This window comes from Taeniopygia guttata, chromosome 14 (assembly GCF_048771995.1).
Source record: "Taeniopygia guttata chromosome 14, bTaeGut7.mat, whole genome shotgun sequence".
Taxonomy (NCBI): Eukaryota; Metazoa; Chordata; class Aves; order Passeriformes; family Estrildidae; genus Taeniopygia; species Taeniopygia guttata.
The window spans coordinates 12481098-12494779 of NC_133039.1; the positions used below are offsets into that span (position 1 = coordinate 12481098).

General features: G+C 38.9%; 1 protein-coding gene across 48 annotated transcripts in view; it reads right to left on the reverse strand.

Moving 5' to 3' along the window:
• The window catches only part of RBFOX1 (RNA binding fox-1 homolog 1), a 1140648-nt gene that overhangs the window by 503214 nt on the left and 623752 nt on the right, over window positions 1–13682 (reverse strand). For 43 of the 48 annotated variants that reach the window (XM_030284819.4, XM_030284817.4, XM_072935877.1 and 40 more), the window contains one exon: window positions 7946–7993. The exons of the other annotated variants lie outside the window; for them this stretch is intronic. In XM_030284819.4, the coding sequence (XP_030140679.1) occupies window positions 7946–7993 (48 nt within the window). The remainder of the gene's footprint in view (window positions 1–7945; window positions 7994–13682) is intronic. 48 annotated transcript variants of the gene reach the window in all.

The following is a 13682-nucleotide window of genomic DNA, read 5'->3' on the forward strand; positions in this document are numbered from 1 at the left end:
GCTCAGAGAGTTATGGACTCCTTTTGACTAAAATTAAATAAATCCTACAGCTGAACTCATGCTGTGTATGAGCAAAAGGCTCTGGCTCATCAAAGCATCACTTCCTCACTGACCAGAGGAACCCTGTCCTGCTGCTGGCATTCCTTCCTGGAAACACTTTCAGCAGCTGGAAACCTCCTCTGCATCTCCTGGGGGTTGGGTTTGATTAGGGTTTTTTGTCTCTTCACTTAATAAACTATCTCAACTCATGAAATTTCTTGCTTTTACATTTCCTGTGTCTCTCCAATCCCAGTGCCAGGTGGATGGGGGTACCAGCTGCTGCCTCAGCCAGATCACCAAGGTGTCAGAGCCTTTGGGTGACATTCTGTCCCTCCTCCTTCCCTGTGACCATGCTGGTAAGCATCAGCAATAATTCTCTTTGAATCGCTGATTCCTGGGAGCCTCAATGCCCAAAAAGAACCCCCAGCACTGGACAACACCTGGGCACCAACAGAAGGGTTAACAGAGAGGAGGAATCCCAGAGCTCCTGCTCTGGAGCCAAACACTCCCGTGGCAGGATTCCAAGCCTATCCAACTGACTCAGATGTTGCTGCAGGCACAGAGCTGAGCCCACATGCACAGAGGGTCAGTGCACAGCCCCTGCTCCCGCCCACAGGAAGGCTGAAGACATGCAGTAGATGAAACAAATGATGATTTTTAATACCTAATATTCCTAAATATTTCCACAAGAATTTGTTCTTATTCTTATTTTTTTATTCTCATTATAAGGAGAACAAATGCAAAAATAGAAGCAGGTGATCAATTTCTAAAAGGACTCAAATCTTCCAATATCAAAATTTAAACTTCCCATAGAGACATAGTATTTGATACAGAAAGAATGTTTTTTCTCTCAATTTTATAATTTAGAGCAGTGGCCTGCACTGAGTTCTCACAAATCTCAAGTGCCATTTCCAAGCTTCCTATACAAAAGTTTCAGTGAAGAGTACAGAGGATTACACAACTTCTACACCACACAGAAGCAGCCTGAGGTCAGAGCATTTGTCTGGTGTCAGATAAAGACAGAGCAACTGCAGCCTCCTCCATAGCAGTGTATTGGTGGGCTTGTCTCAACAGGAGTTCTACTACAAGGACTCAGAACAAATCATAAAATACCTCACATTTCCACTCTGTTTTTCTGGAGAAATACATAATCTCTGGATTTGTAACTCATCAATAGGGCTCTTTAAGGATAGTTTAGGAAAACAGGCTTGCCAGTGCCTATTTTCCTTACTGAGAGGGAAATTAAAATGTAGGAACAAAACATTTCTATGTCTAAGCACAGGCTGGCAGTAAGTTAAATGAAAGAAAATTCCCCAACCTGAGACTCTTCTGTCTGTACAGAGATAATTTTGCTCACACCAGTATAAGGCCTCCCTTCTCTTTCAGTGCTCTGTAGACCAGGTCCAAAAAAACCCTGTGACCACAAAAATACCTGCCAATAAGGTGGGTCATAAGTACATGTCAGCTCAGTCCTTCTTTATCAAATCTCCCACGTCTTTATTTTAAAAAGTGAGAAAAAAAGAGAAGGAAATGTCAACTGGAAACTTACTTGTCTCTAAAGCATCAATGACCATGGAGCTCTCTGGCATGAGCAAACACTCTAAAACCCAAACTGAGGAGCCTGGGTTATGAACACCTGACACCACCCACGAGCTTTTAAAAGAGAATCCCCAAAAGAATTTTTCTTTAGAAGAAAATATTCTACCACAGCAGCAAAAGCTGTACTCTCCCACTGCTGTGAAGTTTTATTGGTTCACAAACACAACAAGATCCAAGACATGTTCCCATTCACAGCATACTAGTATTTATAGATCCGTGGGGTTTTCCCTTTTTTTATAAAACTTCTGTTTTTATACCTGTTGAAAACTTAATGGCCAGATGTAAACAAAATTTCAGAAAGACTTGAGTCTCCCTCAAGTTATTCTTCATTTAATTTTGACAGATAACTAGCATCAACTCAGACTTAATTTTACCTTTCCCCTCTGATTTTTCTCCCCTGAATCTCAATATTTTAACTTTACATTTAGCCAAGTATTAAAGCAACCAGTTTCTGTCTCCTGCCCTCTCCCTTGTCCCCAAGTGAAACATAATTACTTGTATGCAATGCAGGTACAGTACACATGAATATATGCCAAAGTAACTTGCACATATATTTACTTCACTGATAATAAAATATTTTATTCATGCATATAAAAGAATGTTCTTTCTAGCTCAGTGAGCTTTTTAGGAGTTATTAGCAGGAATGTGTCATATACCTAAAGAAATTTATTTCAAGGTAGAAGAGATTCAAAAAGAAAAGTAAAATAAAGTCTGAGAACTAATTCGGTAGACAATCACAGAATTATAATGTCAAGATTTATCAAAATATCTTCAAAACAAAGATTTGAAAAAAATGCAATTTATTTGCAGCAGACATGTTAATACATATTAATGCAGGGAAAAGAGATGTGATGGTTCAAGATGGAACATGTTGGCCAAAAGCCACACTGTAGTAAAAGCTTTTTTTAGCACTCTGCCTTAGCAGGTATTGCAGCACAGAAAATACACTATCCATGTCCCTTCTGTGTATTCAGCATATGTAAAAGTCATGCAGCAGAACACGTTGACACTTCAGTGGGAGGTCAAATTATTGTTTTGGCACTTCTGTCACGCCTGTCACTTCAATTCCACTTTATCAAATTACAGATTGCTAGATAGAGTTGGATTAAGGGGAAAGACAGACACACACACACAGAGGAGCAACTGTCACCACTTCAGTTGTGAAATCCCATAATTGCATGTCAGTGACAGCGAGAACAAGAGAGCAGTAATAGGGCTGACATTATGAGCATTCAAATACCAGGAAACTTTGCAGCAAGACTTTGCACTCTGTCAAGCCACATGCCAGGAAATGGACTGGATTTCTGAGCAATTCCTCACATTAGAATTGCCAATATTTATTAGGCTGACTAATAAATAATGAAGTGTCTTAAGTTCCAGGGCAACTTTCAGCTCCTTGTTTTCCCAGAAGTGTTGCTTTTATTGGAAAAGAACATATAACTAAGACAAAGGAGGAAAAACCCCTTTGATTAAAAAATATCACTAAAAGTGGTATGAATAACAATAAATACTGCCTAAACAATATAGATCACGGGCTTGATCCAACTTTGAGTTTTAGGATCCCTGGAGAGCAACAGATCCTAATTTCAAATAATTGTGAAGGAATCAGCCATGAATTTCAAGTAACTTTTCTGGTAATAAACAAACAAACAAAGCACCCCACACATACAGCCCTTAGATAAGTTTACCCTTTGGTGGAAGCTGTGGGAACTTCCAGCTCTGCACTGAGGAAGGCTCTGGAAGCGTCACATAAATGTGACTTACATGAGCTGAGATGTCAGGGGAAACATCTGCCATGTGTGACAGCAGGATGCTATTCCTGGAGCAGCTCATTATTCCCCCTCTGGGTTACTCCCCTGCTTCCTGGATTCTGTGGGCAACCCTCTCCACCTGGTGTGGTCCTGTCCTGCAATGGTTCAACAATACCTGGCACTGTTTGTGTGCCACGGAAAGAGGCAGGAGAAAGAGGAATCATTTGTTCACTCTGTTAGACACCAGAAGGGCCATTAGCATTCAAAACTTCCTTAGAGTACTCCAAATCTATACCCTAATACAATTTAGATGCTTCTCTAACGATCTGTTGGGATCTATGATCTTCCCTCGCAATAAAAAAATAATTTCTTTCAATGGAAGTGAAAATGCATCTCAGTAATCTACACAATTATGCAGATGCCTTCACAAGGGAATAAAAATGACACTTACTCCTATTCAGTGCTAAAGAGCCCCTAAACAGCAGGAAAAAGGACGATCATGAAAGAAAACAGCATAATAACAAATCCACATCTACAATGCCAGGAGCTGACTTAGTCCCTCCATGGTGCTCCTCACTATTTGATACCCTTATTCATTCCCTTCTACTATAATCTGATGATCAGGGAAATTGGATAAATATTTTCTCCTAAAAAAAACATTCCCTTAAAATTCCAGGAAAAACATCTTTATTATGATCACTATGAATAAACTAAAAATTCCAAAAACAACCTGCAAGAAGCCATTGAATAGACAAATCAAAACATATTTGTAATGCTGTTTCTTTTTCTCCTCATTTTGTCTCAGACACACTTTGTAACCTTGCCTACATCTGCCCTTCATATATCCATTTCTCCATATGCAACTCAAGCCATATAGCTGTAAGTACTTTCCTCATAGGTGTTTTTAATTTGTTTGTAAAGTAATTTGAGATCCAGTGACAGAAGGTACTAAAGGAAAAAAAAAAGATGAAATATTTTGCACAGCAGGCAGAGAAAAGGAAAGGCATTACTGCCTACCCCATATCCCCCAGCAGGTAATGGGGAGTTAGGAAACATTACGGCACTCCAGGGAACCTTCCTCCCTTCCTGACCCATCAGGTTATTGCCCTGATGCACTGCCATAAACCCTGCAGCTCTCATAAAGCCTCTGCACTCCCAGCTCTGAAGTGGGACATTTTCAAGTCAAGATGCCTCTCAAAAATATTCTTTCCATGAACCACTTCCTTCTTCAGGAGGGAAAATGCAGCAGGATGCTCTGGGTGACCTTGAGCCCCTGCTAATGGTGCTGAGCTGCTGCTGAACGGGGGCATTTTCTGCCTGCCAGAAGCAGGAGAGTGACACTGCACATTACAGCCAGCACAGCCCCATTAGGGGCAGAATAAACTGAAATAAAACAGCCAGAGACAAAGAATAAAACATTCCCAGCATAGTAAAAACAAGCTGAGACAAAATTATCCAGCACAGAAAGTTCAATGTAAGTTAACTTCCAGTTTGCAGTGTCAGGTGGAAATGTCACACAAAGGATGTCAGGGGATGTAACTTTATATCAGAGTTTAGGTTTCACAGCATTGCCATGAATTAATTTGATGATATGACAATTGCAGAGTAAAACAAAGTATGTCCTCTGTGTTCTATTCAGATCTCAAAGACAAAGCAGGACTAGGAGAAATCTTATTTGGTTTCTTTTTCTATTTATATTTTTGGAGATTACTGTTTGAAGCAAGTCCCATATACACATATTAAAAAAAAAAAAAAGACTGCTCAGACCAAGTAAAGATATGAACTGAGATTAAATAAAAAACAAGGAAGATTTATAAAGTATAGTTTTATAAAAAACAAGGCAAGTTCTTCAGGTAATGGGAGATGATGTGTAAGGGCAACAACAATAAAAAGGCTGTACATATTAGAAGCCTCCTTAGAGACAGACAGTGGCTTGGGTATATCAAATGGAAGGACTTCAGAGGAATCCACGTGCTCTCCCTCTTGGCAAAATGGCCAATATCCTTATTAATTGCCTTCCACCAGAACCATTTTGTTTGTGCCCAACACACAGAGTTAAATCAGAAAACACAGGCAAAAGGAAAAACAACCTCACCATCTGCCACTGGCCTTGCAATAGCAGAACATCACAAAGGCTTTGGAATCATGGCTCAAATTGCCACACATCACATGGCTAGCTGCAGATATCCATGGATTTTGTACAAAAATCACACATAGTAGGTTTTTAACAGGTTTCTTCCTGTGACAATTTAAGGGTCACTTTTATCCATTTGTTAGCTGAGCCATTTCTGTGATGGCATGAGTCAGTCAACACCCAATATTGTGATGAGCAAAATGGTGCTGGGAGATCCAAACAAGAAAGTCTGGGAGTTTCAAATGCAGAAAAAAAGTATTTATTATGTAGGAAATGACTTGTACGTGCACTTATGGGTCTTCTGCTGGGAATGGTAAGGGAAATTAAGTAATTCAGAATTATCCAGGCTAGAGAGGGCAGACTGTGCATTGCTTGTCACCTGGTATTTTTAAACCTGGAAGCTTTTAGCCTTGCAGGAAATAAATAAAAATCTTTCATGGAAAGGTCAGTTGAAGACAATAAAAGGAGAGAGAGATCACAGTGATTAAGTGGTTACGATAATTAACCGTTATTTTGGAATTTACAGAATAATAGATTTCAAAATAATAAGTACAGTTATTAGATTGGAGTTTGCCTGCAGGCAATGCTTTAGTCATGGTTACATAAACTTCTACTTCAGAAGTTATAGATTAGGAAACTTCAGAAAAAAAAAGGAACACAAGAAAAGGCACCTTGCAGGTTTGCATTTTGTGGTTAACTGGGAAAATTTCCCATTAATTACTAATGATATAGTTCATTAGTAGTATATTTCATTATGGAAGTGCAAATTATTAGATACTAATGATGCATGCCCTAATTGCAGTAGTTTGTCTTGATTTCAAGTTCAATGAAATAAAAATATTTATTTACAATGTTTCAGGTTTATGAATTACATTACATTCTTAATTGATGCTTTCAACAAACATGAAACAATTCATTAGCACTAACCAAGACTGATGGATCTGTATTTGATGATCACTGGTAACACTCTCCCTGGACTGGAAAGAAGAACTGCCACTTAAAGTTGGTGGAAGCTTCCATTTTGGGACCAAACAGAGAGAAAAGAGGAAACTGATCCTGCAACAACAGGTGTTTGCCACATCCCTGTTCTTTCAAAGTGCTTCCACAAAATAACAAAAGGAAGAAGAAAAATCCAGGGGTTTTCTAGACAATCTTTGTGCTAATTGCAGTCTCTGGATGTGAAAGCTGGATATCCTGAGTCACTGGAAGGTGGAAACCACCCCAGGTCAGAGCAGTCCCTTTGAGTGTCAAAAGAAGGTATCAGACACACATCTCCTGAAATTCCTCCTGAGGTACAAACCATGGCATCATAAATAGGAAAAAAACCCACAGTTTACTGGCAACAGGCTGGTGCTCTGCTAGATAAAAGTTGCAATACCAGAAAGAAGAAATATATCACTTTAATAAATTGTTGTTCAAAGCCTTGTCAGGCTCCTGACGCCTTTTCCCATAATTCACAATACAGAAAGAACTTCTGGCTTGGGCAGTTTTAAGAGTTGCTACCAACACTAAAAAAGAGTCAAAACTTGGGGTTTAGAAGTAAGCTTTCAGCCTGGATTTTAGCACAGTTTAAAGCAACATGAACCTAAATGGAAATAGCTGGAGAGTTTGATGGAAGCTGATGCTCAGAACCTGCAGCCTCCGTGGGCAGACTGAGAACCAGCTGGAGTCAGAGACTTTAAACCACAGTCCTGTGCTCAACACTTCCCCAGACTCAGTCACTATTCCACACAGATACCCTGCACAGATCTAGTAATCCAGATTTTCAGATTTCAGTAGCAACAGATTTCCAAGCAAAACACATTCCTCTCTTTAAAATGAGATTGATATTTATTTCTGACAATTACATTTTAAGCTGAAGGCTTCTTTGTGAAGCCTTTATTTCTTAGTGAGTTTTTACCATGAGTAAGGAGAACACAACTGAAAACTCATTTTGAATCTGGTTTATATTTATCCAAAGAAAATAAAACTGGAAATATTTGTTTTAATCAATTCTTTAAAAGGAATAAATATATTTCAAAGGTACTACTTCCAAAGCAAGAGAAAGCAGCCATCTTTCTGTCTTACAGACATTTAATATGGTATACCAACTTTATCATGACAGACACACAATAACTTTGTTATTAATGTAAATTAAGAATACTAAGTGAAACTGCCTTTTAAACATTTTGTAGTATAAAAAGATTAAGACTATAATTCCCTTCTTCTATAAAAACAGTTATTCAAATGTTTAACAAGCATATTCAATAGAGTAAGACTGTTTTGTCCCCATTGAAGTTAAAATACAACACGAACACTTATACATATAAAGAACCATAAAATAATTTCACATGGCTTAATTAAATAAAAACCTAAACAATAACCAGAGAAAATCCCAGCTACTAGAGTTGCCTGAAAAATCATGTTAAAACAAGCCACTTACTTTTCTGTCCTCAGTTTCTACACCAGAACTGCACTCTGCTTTAGTGTCCTGAAAGCACAAACAGAGAAGCCCACGTCACAAAACACATTGACCAGCACTGGGGGAGTAACTCAGACTGAAAAACTGTTATTTTCGTACACAGAGTTATTTAAATATATGATGTCAAGTGTTGTGCCTTTAGGTGAAGTCCATTAAACTTTACTACAGGCATAAATTTAAACACAGGATTGAAAGAACACACGAAAAAAAAAACCCACCCCATACCTATTTCAATATGGTGTAGGCAGATCTCAGGAAAAAATATGATTTGTTAGTATATGTTTTCTTTTTTGCTTCCATCTTGAGGAAAAAAATATTTCTTGCTCACTTTTTTTGTTTTTAATAAAAAAGATGTAAGCTGAAAGAAATGTAAAGGTAAGCTAAAGAGGAAAAACTGCTCAAACCTTCTGTCTGTTATCAAGTGCTAGCCAGGACCTGACAGATATTTGTGTCTGAATCTCTTTGCAATGTGCAAGAACAGCAAAGCCTCTATTTATGATAAACATGTAAATTTGTGTGTGCACAGACTTGTAAATATGTGGATATCTTGGACATGTTTTCTTCAGGAGTGAAACAAATTATCTCGAACCTAATGACACACAACACATGGTTCTTTTATTCCTAAAGTATTTTGACTCAATGAACCTATGAATTTTTGGGCTGAAAACATGCAGGGATAATTGTCATCACAAAAATTACACTTCAAAAGGAATTTATTGCTTCAGTCGCCCTTTTTACAAGTTACTACTGGAAACTGAGTAAGCCAAGTAAAATTCAGGTCACTAAACACTTGTAGACAAGTGACCTACTACTTTTCTTTTCAATTTTACTTTTCTAGTGAGGATATTCTTGGAAGCAAATTTTGCTTAAATATTGCAGCTTTAGAGATTTCTACTGGGAAAAGAATAACAAATGGCTGAGGGATACTTTTTTGTGAAAAGTACTTCCCCAGCCTCTCACCAAATCTGGAACTACTCTAATCATATTTCAGATTATTGGTTAATTATTTGCACATAAATTCAAAGGCTGATAACAAATAGCAACTCCTATTAAAAATGAAAACAAATGTAAAATGAAGAACTTATGTTTCTTCAACAGCATGTCTATTCATCTTAAATGAAGGACTGGTTTTGCTTCAAAGCCAAAGACTTCCTACCTACACCTATAAAAGATTTTTAAAAATCAAACCATTCTACCACGTAAGATAAAAATATTTAAATTCACAGCAAATTATATTCTAGATGGTTTCATAAGGCATATCAAATTGTGTCACTTCTTAAACAGCAAAAAAGCATTTGTTATTCTAGCCAGTCTCATATATGAACCAGCACCTCTAATACTCTATATTCCATCACTTTTCATGGGGAACCAGGCTGCAGTTTGTGGAATATAACATTCCAAAATTTTCTTTCAAGTGTGCCTTACTGGCAGCCAGCCAGTCTCTCCCCACATCTCCCACGTGGAGGAGAAGGAAATTCTCTGCCTACATGCTCCCTTTCTGAGCCTGTTTGGATATTTACACTTGCTTCTTTTTGAGGAGGGAAAAAAAACCTCACCTTTTCAAAAGCCTTCTCCCTCAGGGGAATGAATTCAAAGTCCATTAGCACCAGTGGTCTTCATGTCCTAGCTGTGCCCTAAGTCACCTTTTGGAAAGAGTGTAATGTTCTTTAACATATTTATTGGTTAATCAAAAATGAATCATCTCTTTCCATATTACTAAGGACAAGAGTGGCTGTGTCTCACACACTGACCTAAATTAACTGAAAGCAGAACAAAGTAGCTCCTCTCAGACTGAAGTCATGACTATTACAGGCTCAGCATGATGGATATACCTGAAGAGCCAACAGCACTCAGATCCCTTCTCCTGCCCATGGAACAGAGCAGTTTGCTGTTTCATCACTGTCCTTTCCCATTAAAAATAATTCCTAAGAGGCCTGAGTTCATAAGCATTCATTACTCAATTAAAAATGGAGTTTTACCTGTAAAAAACCCATCTTCCTCCCAGCACAGCTTATCTGGTGTGGTTGTCTGGAGCAGCAAGGAACAGGCACAAGAGCAGTCTGAGCCCCACTGACCACAGGTGGGGCCAGCCCAGCTGAGCTCCCCTGTTTAATCAGGAGTTAATGAGACAACGAGCCTCACCTGGAGCTCTCAGCTGGAACTGAGCCCTCACCTGGAACTGAGACCCCACCTGGAACTGTGACCTCACCTGGAACTGAGACCCCAACTGGAACTGAACTGAGCCCTCACCTGGAACTGAGCCCTCACCTGGAATTCTGACCTCACCTGGAACTCAGACCAGCCCCAGGGAAAGATTCAAGCTAAACAGCAAATTAGAGCATTTCTGCTCTGTGTTTTATCCCTGAATGTTACAGAAGCATTTCATCCCTTAGAGTTTGGCTCTCTGTCTAAAGATATGGAAAGTGAATCTTTACAAATAACCTCTGCATCTTTAGCAATGAAAACCACATCTGCATGGGTTCAGTCTCACTGCAAGAATGTGTTATCTTTGAAATTATGTAGAGTTGGATTTAAGAGAAATAGCTGTACATCACCTGGTTTCAGACTTCTGCACAAAAGCAAGATAAAAACCAGTTAATTTTCTGAAGCAATTAGTGTTGTAATTCTTTAAACCAGTGAAGCTACTGACTTAATCAAATCTTTATTTAAATATAAATATTTGAGTATATGTCTACATCCTAGATATACCTCTTTTAAAGGAAAAAATGTACACAGATGCTAAGATTTAAAAATCATCAAAATGAATCATCTGTCAGTCTCAGAGCAAGACAGGAAAAAATGAGAATGTTCTTCTCTGGGAGACATCTGTGCTACTTTCTCTAAGTGCAAAATGACAAAGTGCTGTCACTTTGTATGTGTATTGCAAATTTCCCAGCTCTATGAATTATTTGAGATGGAGAAGCACCATTGCTGAAAAGCAATTGTAAAATCCTAGAGATTCGAACAATGTATCAGGCACATTCTTTAATGTTGGTACATCCCAAAAAAAAGGTAAAAACTCAGAAAATACGTTCCTTTTGAAGAATTATTTTAGACAAACTATATAATGATAGAATACTTTATAGGATGTTTCATGGAAAAGACAGAATTAAATATAAAACCCTCAGTTTAAAACCAACACAATTCCTTTTTTTTCTCTAGGTGTGACTGCATAACAACCAAATAAATAATATTATTACAAATATATTAAGAGCTTCATGTTTTATATAAACTGCCTTTTTGGTCTGTTTTGTTTGGTAGCAGCAACAGGGAAACAAAGGAAGGTTTCCTGCAGAACACTGGGAGCAAAGCAGGACAAGCACAAGTTTAAGGGCTGGGATTTTTCAAGTTTAACACACTGAGCCCTTGGGAAACAAATCTGCCACTTCATCAACAGTAGCTCTATAAAAATGTTACTGAACAGAGTGAAGTGAAAGCTCTAGAAAGCAAAATTATTGGTAATAGCATGGCCCTGAATGAGATTTTGGCTTTAGGATGCAGTGGAAACCTGCATATACTTTATTTTACATAGTTTCTATAATTCTGTGCTTAATTTCACTCCTTGAATTGCAAGCAGGAATAGTGAAATCACCATCCTGGAGCACCCATCGGTGCTGCTGACACCCCACACCCTGAGTGCTTTATCACACACTGCACTTTGCTCCCTCCCTGCCATCCCCACCCTCATTCCTCCCTCTGCTGCACTGTCGGAATCTGTGCTATTGATGATTCTGAGATTGTAGAAAGTCTCTGTCTTTCAGCCCCACTGCCAAAGAAGCCATAATTGGTCTGTGCTGGTTTCAAGGTTGTTTATTCTGTTTATCTCTAACATGTTCTGCTGCCCTGCCGCAGCTCTGTCCTGCAGGGCAGCGTGTGGGGCTCTGCCCTCAGTGGGATGTTACAAACATTAAATACCAGAAACTACCTGTGCTGGATTTACAATAACGTGCCAATATCTGTCACCTACGTTGGACAGTGTGTCCCCAGCCTGAACCAACAGAAAAATGCCAACACTGCAGTGAAACATGGAGGGCATGAAGAAGGAGAAAAAGGACAAGACACACCCAATTTCCTCCATCTTGTCCCCTCTGAACCCCTTATCTAGAATCCTAAAATTTTACTTTTGCACCCGTGTCACACTTAATTATTACTCTTATCAAACACTCAAAGCTTGTAATTCATCCTGTAAGATTGAAAACTCTTTTCCATGGACAGAGATCACAGACAGTGTCTCTGGGGGCTCTGTCCAGGGGGGTTCCTGACCCCTGCCAGGGTCCCAGACCTGCCAGGGCAGCCAGAGGGAAGCCCTGGATTCCCACACTGCCCCGCCATCCCAGCTCCCAAACAACCACAAGAACGCAGAAACTTTAGAAAAGTGATCTGAATTTCCAACAAATGTTCTCTCCTCAGGTGAGCATAAGGCAGAGTGACAGCAAAGCGAATTCCTGGACACACCCTGCACTGCCACATCCCCGGGGAGGAAGGATGCGCCCCGGGAATTCCGAGCATCCCAAAGCTCCCGCCGGGTTCCTCTGTAATATCAAGGTTGAGCAGTAGGTGGAAGCAAATAACCTTCTAAAGTCCTCTTCAGCCTCCCTGAAAGATAAACTTACTGCTGGGCAGGTGTTTTACACGTGTCCTTGGCACCCCAACAAGTGCCAACAAACGATGGGTTTTTCTTCCAGCAGTGCCTTCCAGCTTCATGAAACAGCCAGTAATTTAGAGATGAAAGGTGCTTTGTATCGTTTGGCTTTTTCTTTTTCTTTTTTTAGTTTGTTTGTTTGCTTGAAATTTGTACAGCTGAAATGGACTCCATTTAATGATGAAAGCATTTAAAAAGGTAACATGATCTTACACAAAATAAGAATATATATACATATATATGTATATAAAAAGTACACAGTCCAATTCTAGGTTATTGATTATTTTGGATATTTTAATTGAGTGTTAAATATCTCAAATCCTTGAATTATCAAGGAAAATACTTAATACATTTCTCTATCCACTGGCCATTATGTTTCATTATTGCTGCTAACAAACAGGCTGCCAGCAGAAGAATTCATTTGAATTTCATATTAGTTCTATTTCATCCATCCCAGAGAACAAATTAACCACACATTAATACTTACTGAAGAAGAAAATAAATGAAAAATGAAACCTTAGAATGTGACATTCAAGTCTTCACTAAATTTGTCCCCAGCAACTCAGGCAGAAGCCTCATCAAATTAACAAACCAATTCAAGGATTTCAATGGCTTCAACAGTTGCAATGTCAAAGATGTAGGAGAGGAGCTTTATTTTGAAAGAAATAGCTTCATCTCTACTTATTAACATTTGTGGAACAAGAGCTTTGTGTGTACAAGCTCAAACCAGGAGAAAATTGGGCCATCTGCACCTATTTGTGATGCCTTAGGGCAGCCTTAGGGACTTTAAGTAGAGTCAAAAAGGAAACAACCCATCCGATCAGAGATTTAAAATCAAACTTCTCCAGATTTTAGGGAGCTTTCTTGTCTTGTTTCTAGACAAAAGTAGACTGTGAGAGGAAGGTTTGCAAGACTCTTGGAAACTGAAATGACTGAAATTTTATAATCAAAAAAATGACTGCTTATAAAAATACTGCTGTATTTTTCATACAGATTTGAAAGTACTGGTGTGTGTTTCTGCTCTCCCACGCAGCCACCCACCACCCTGCTGTGCCA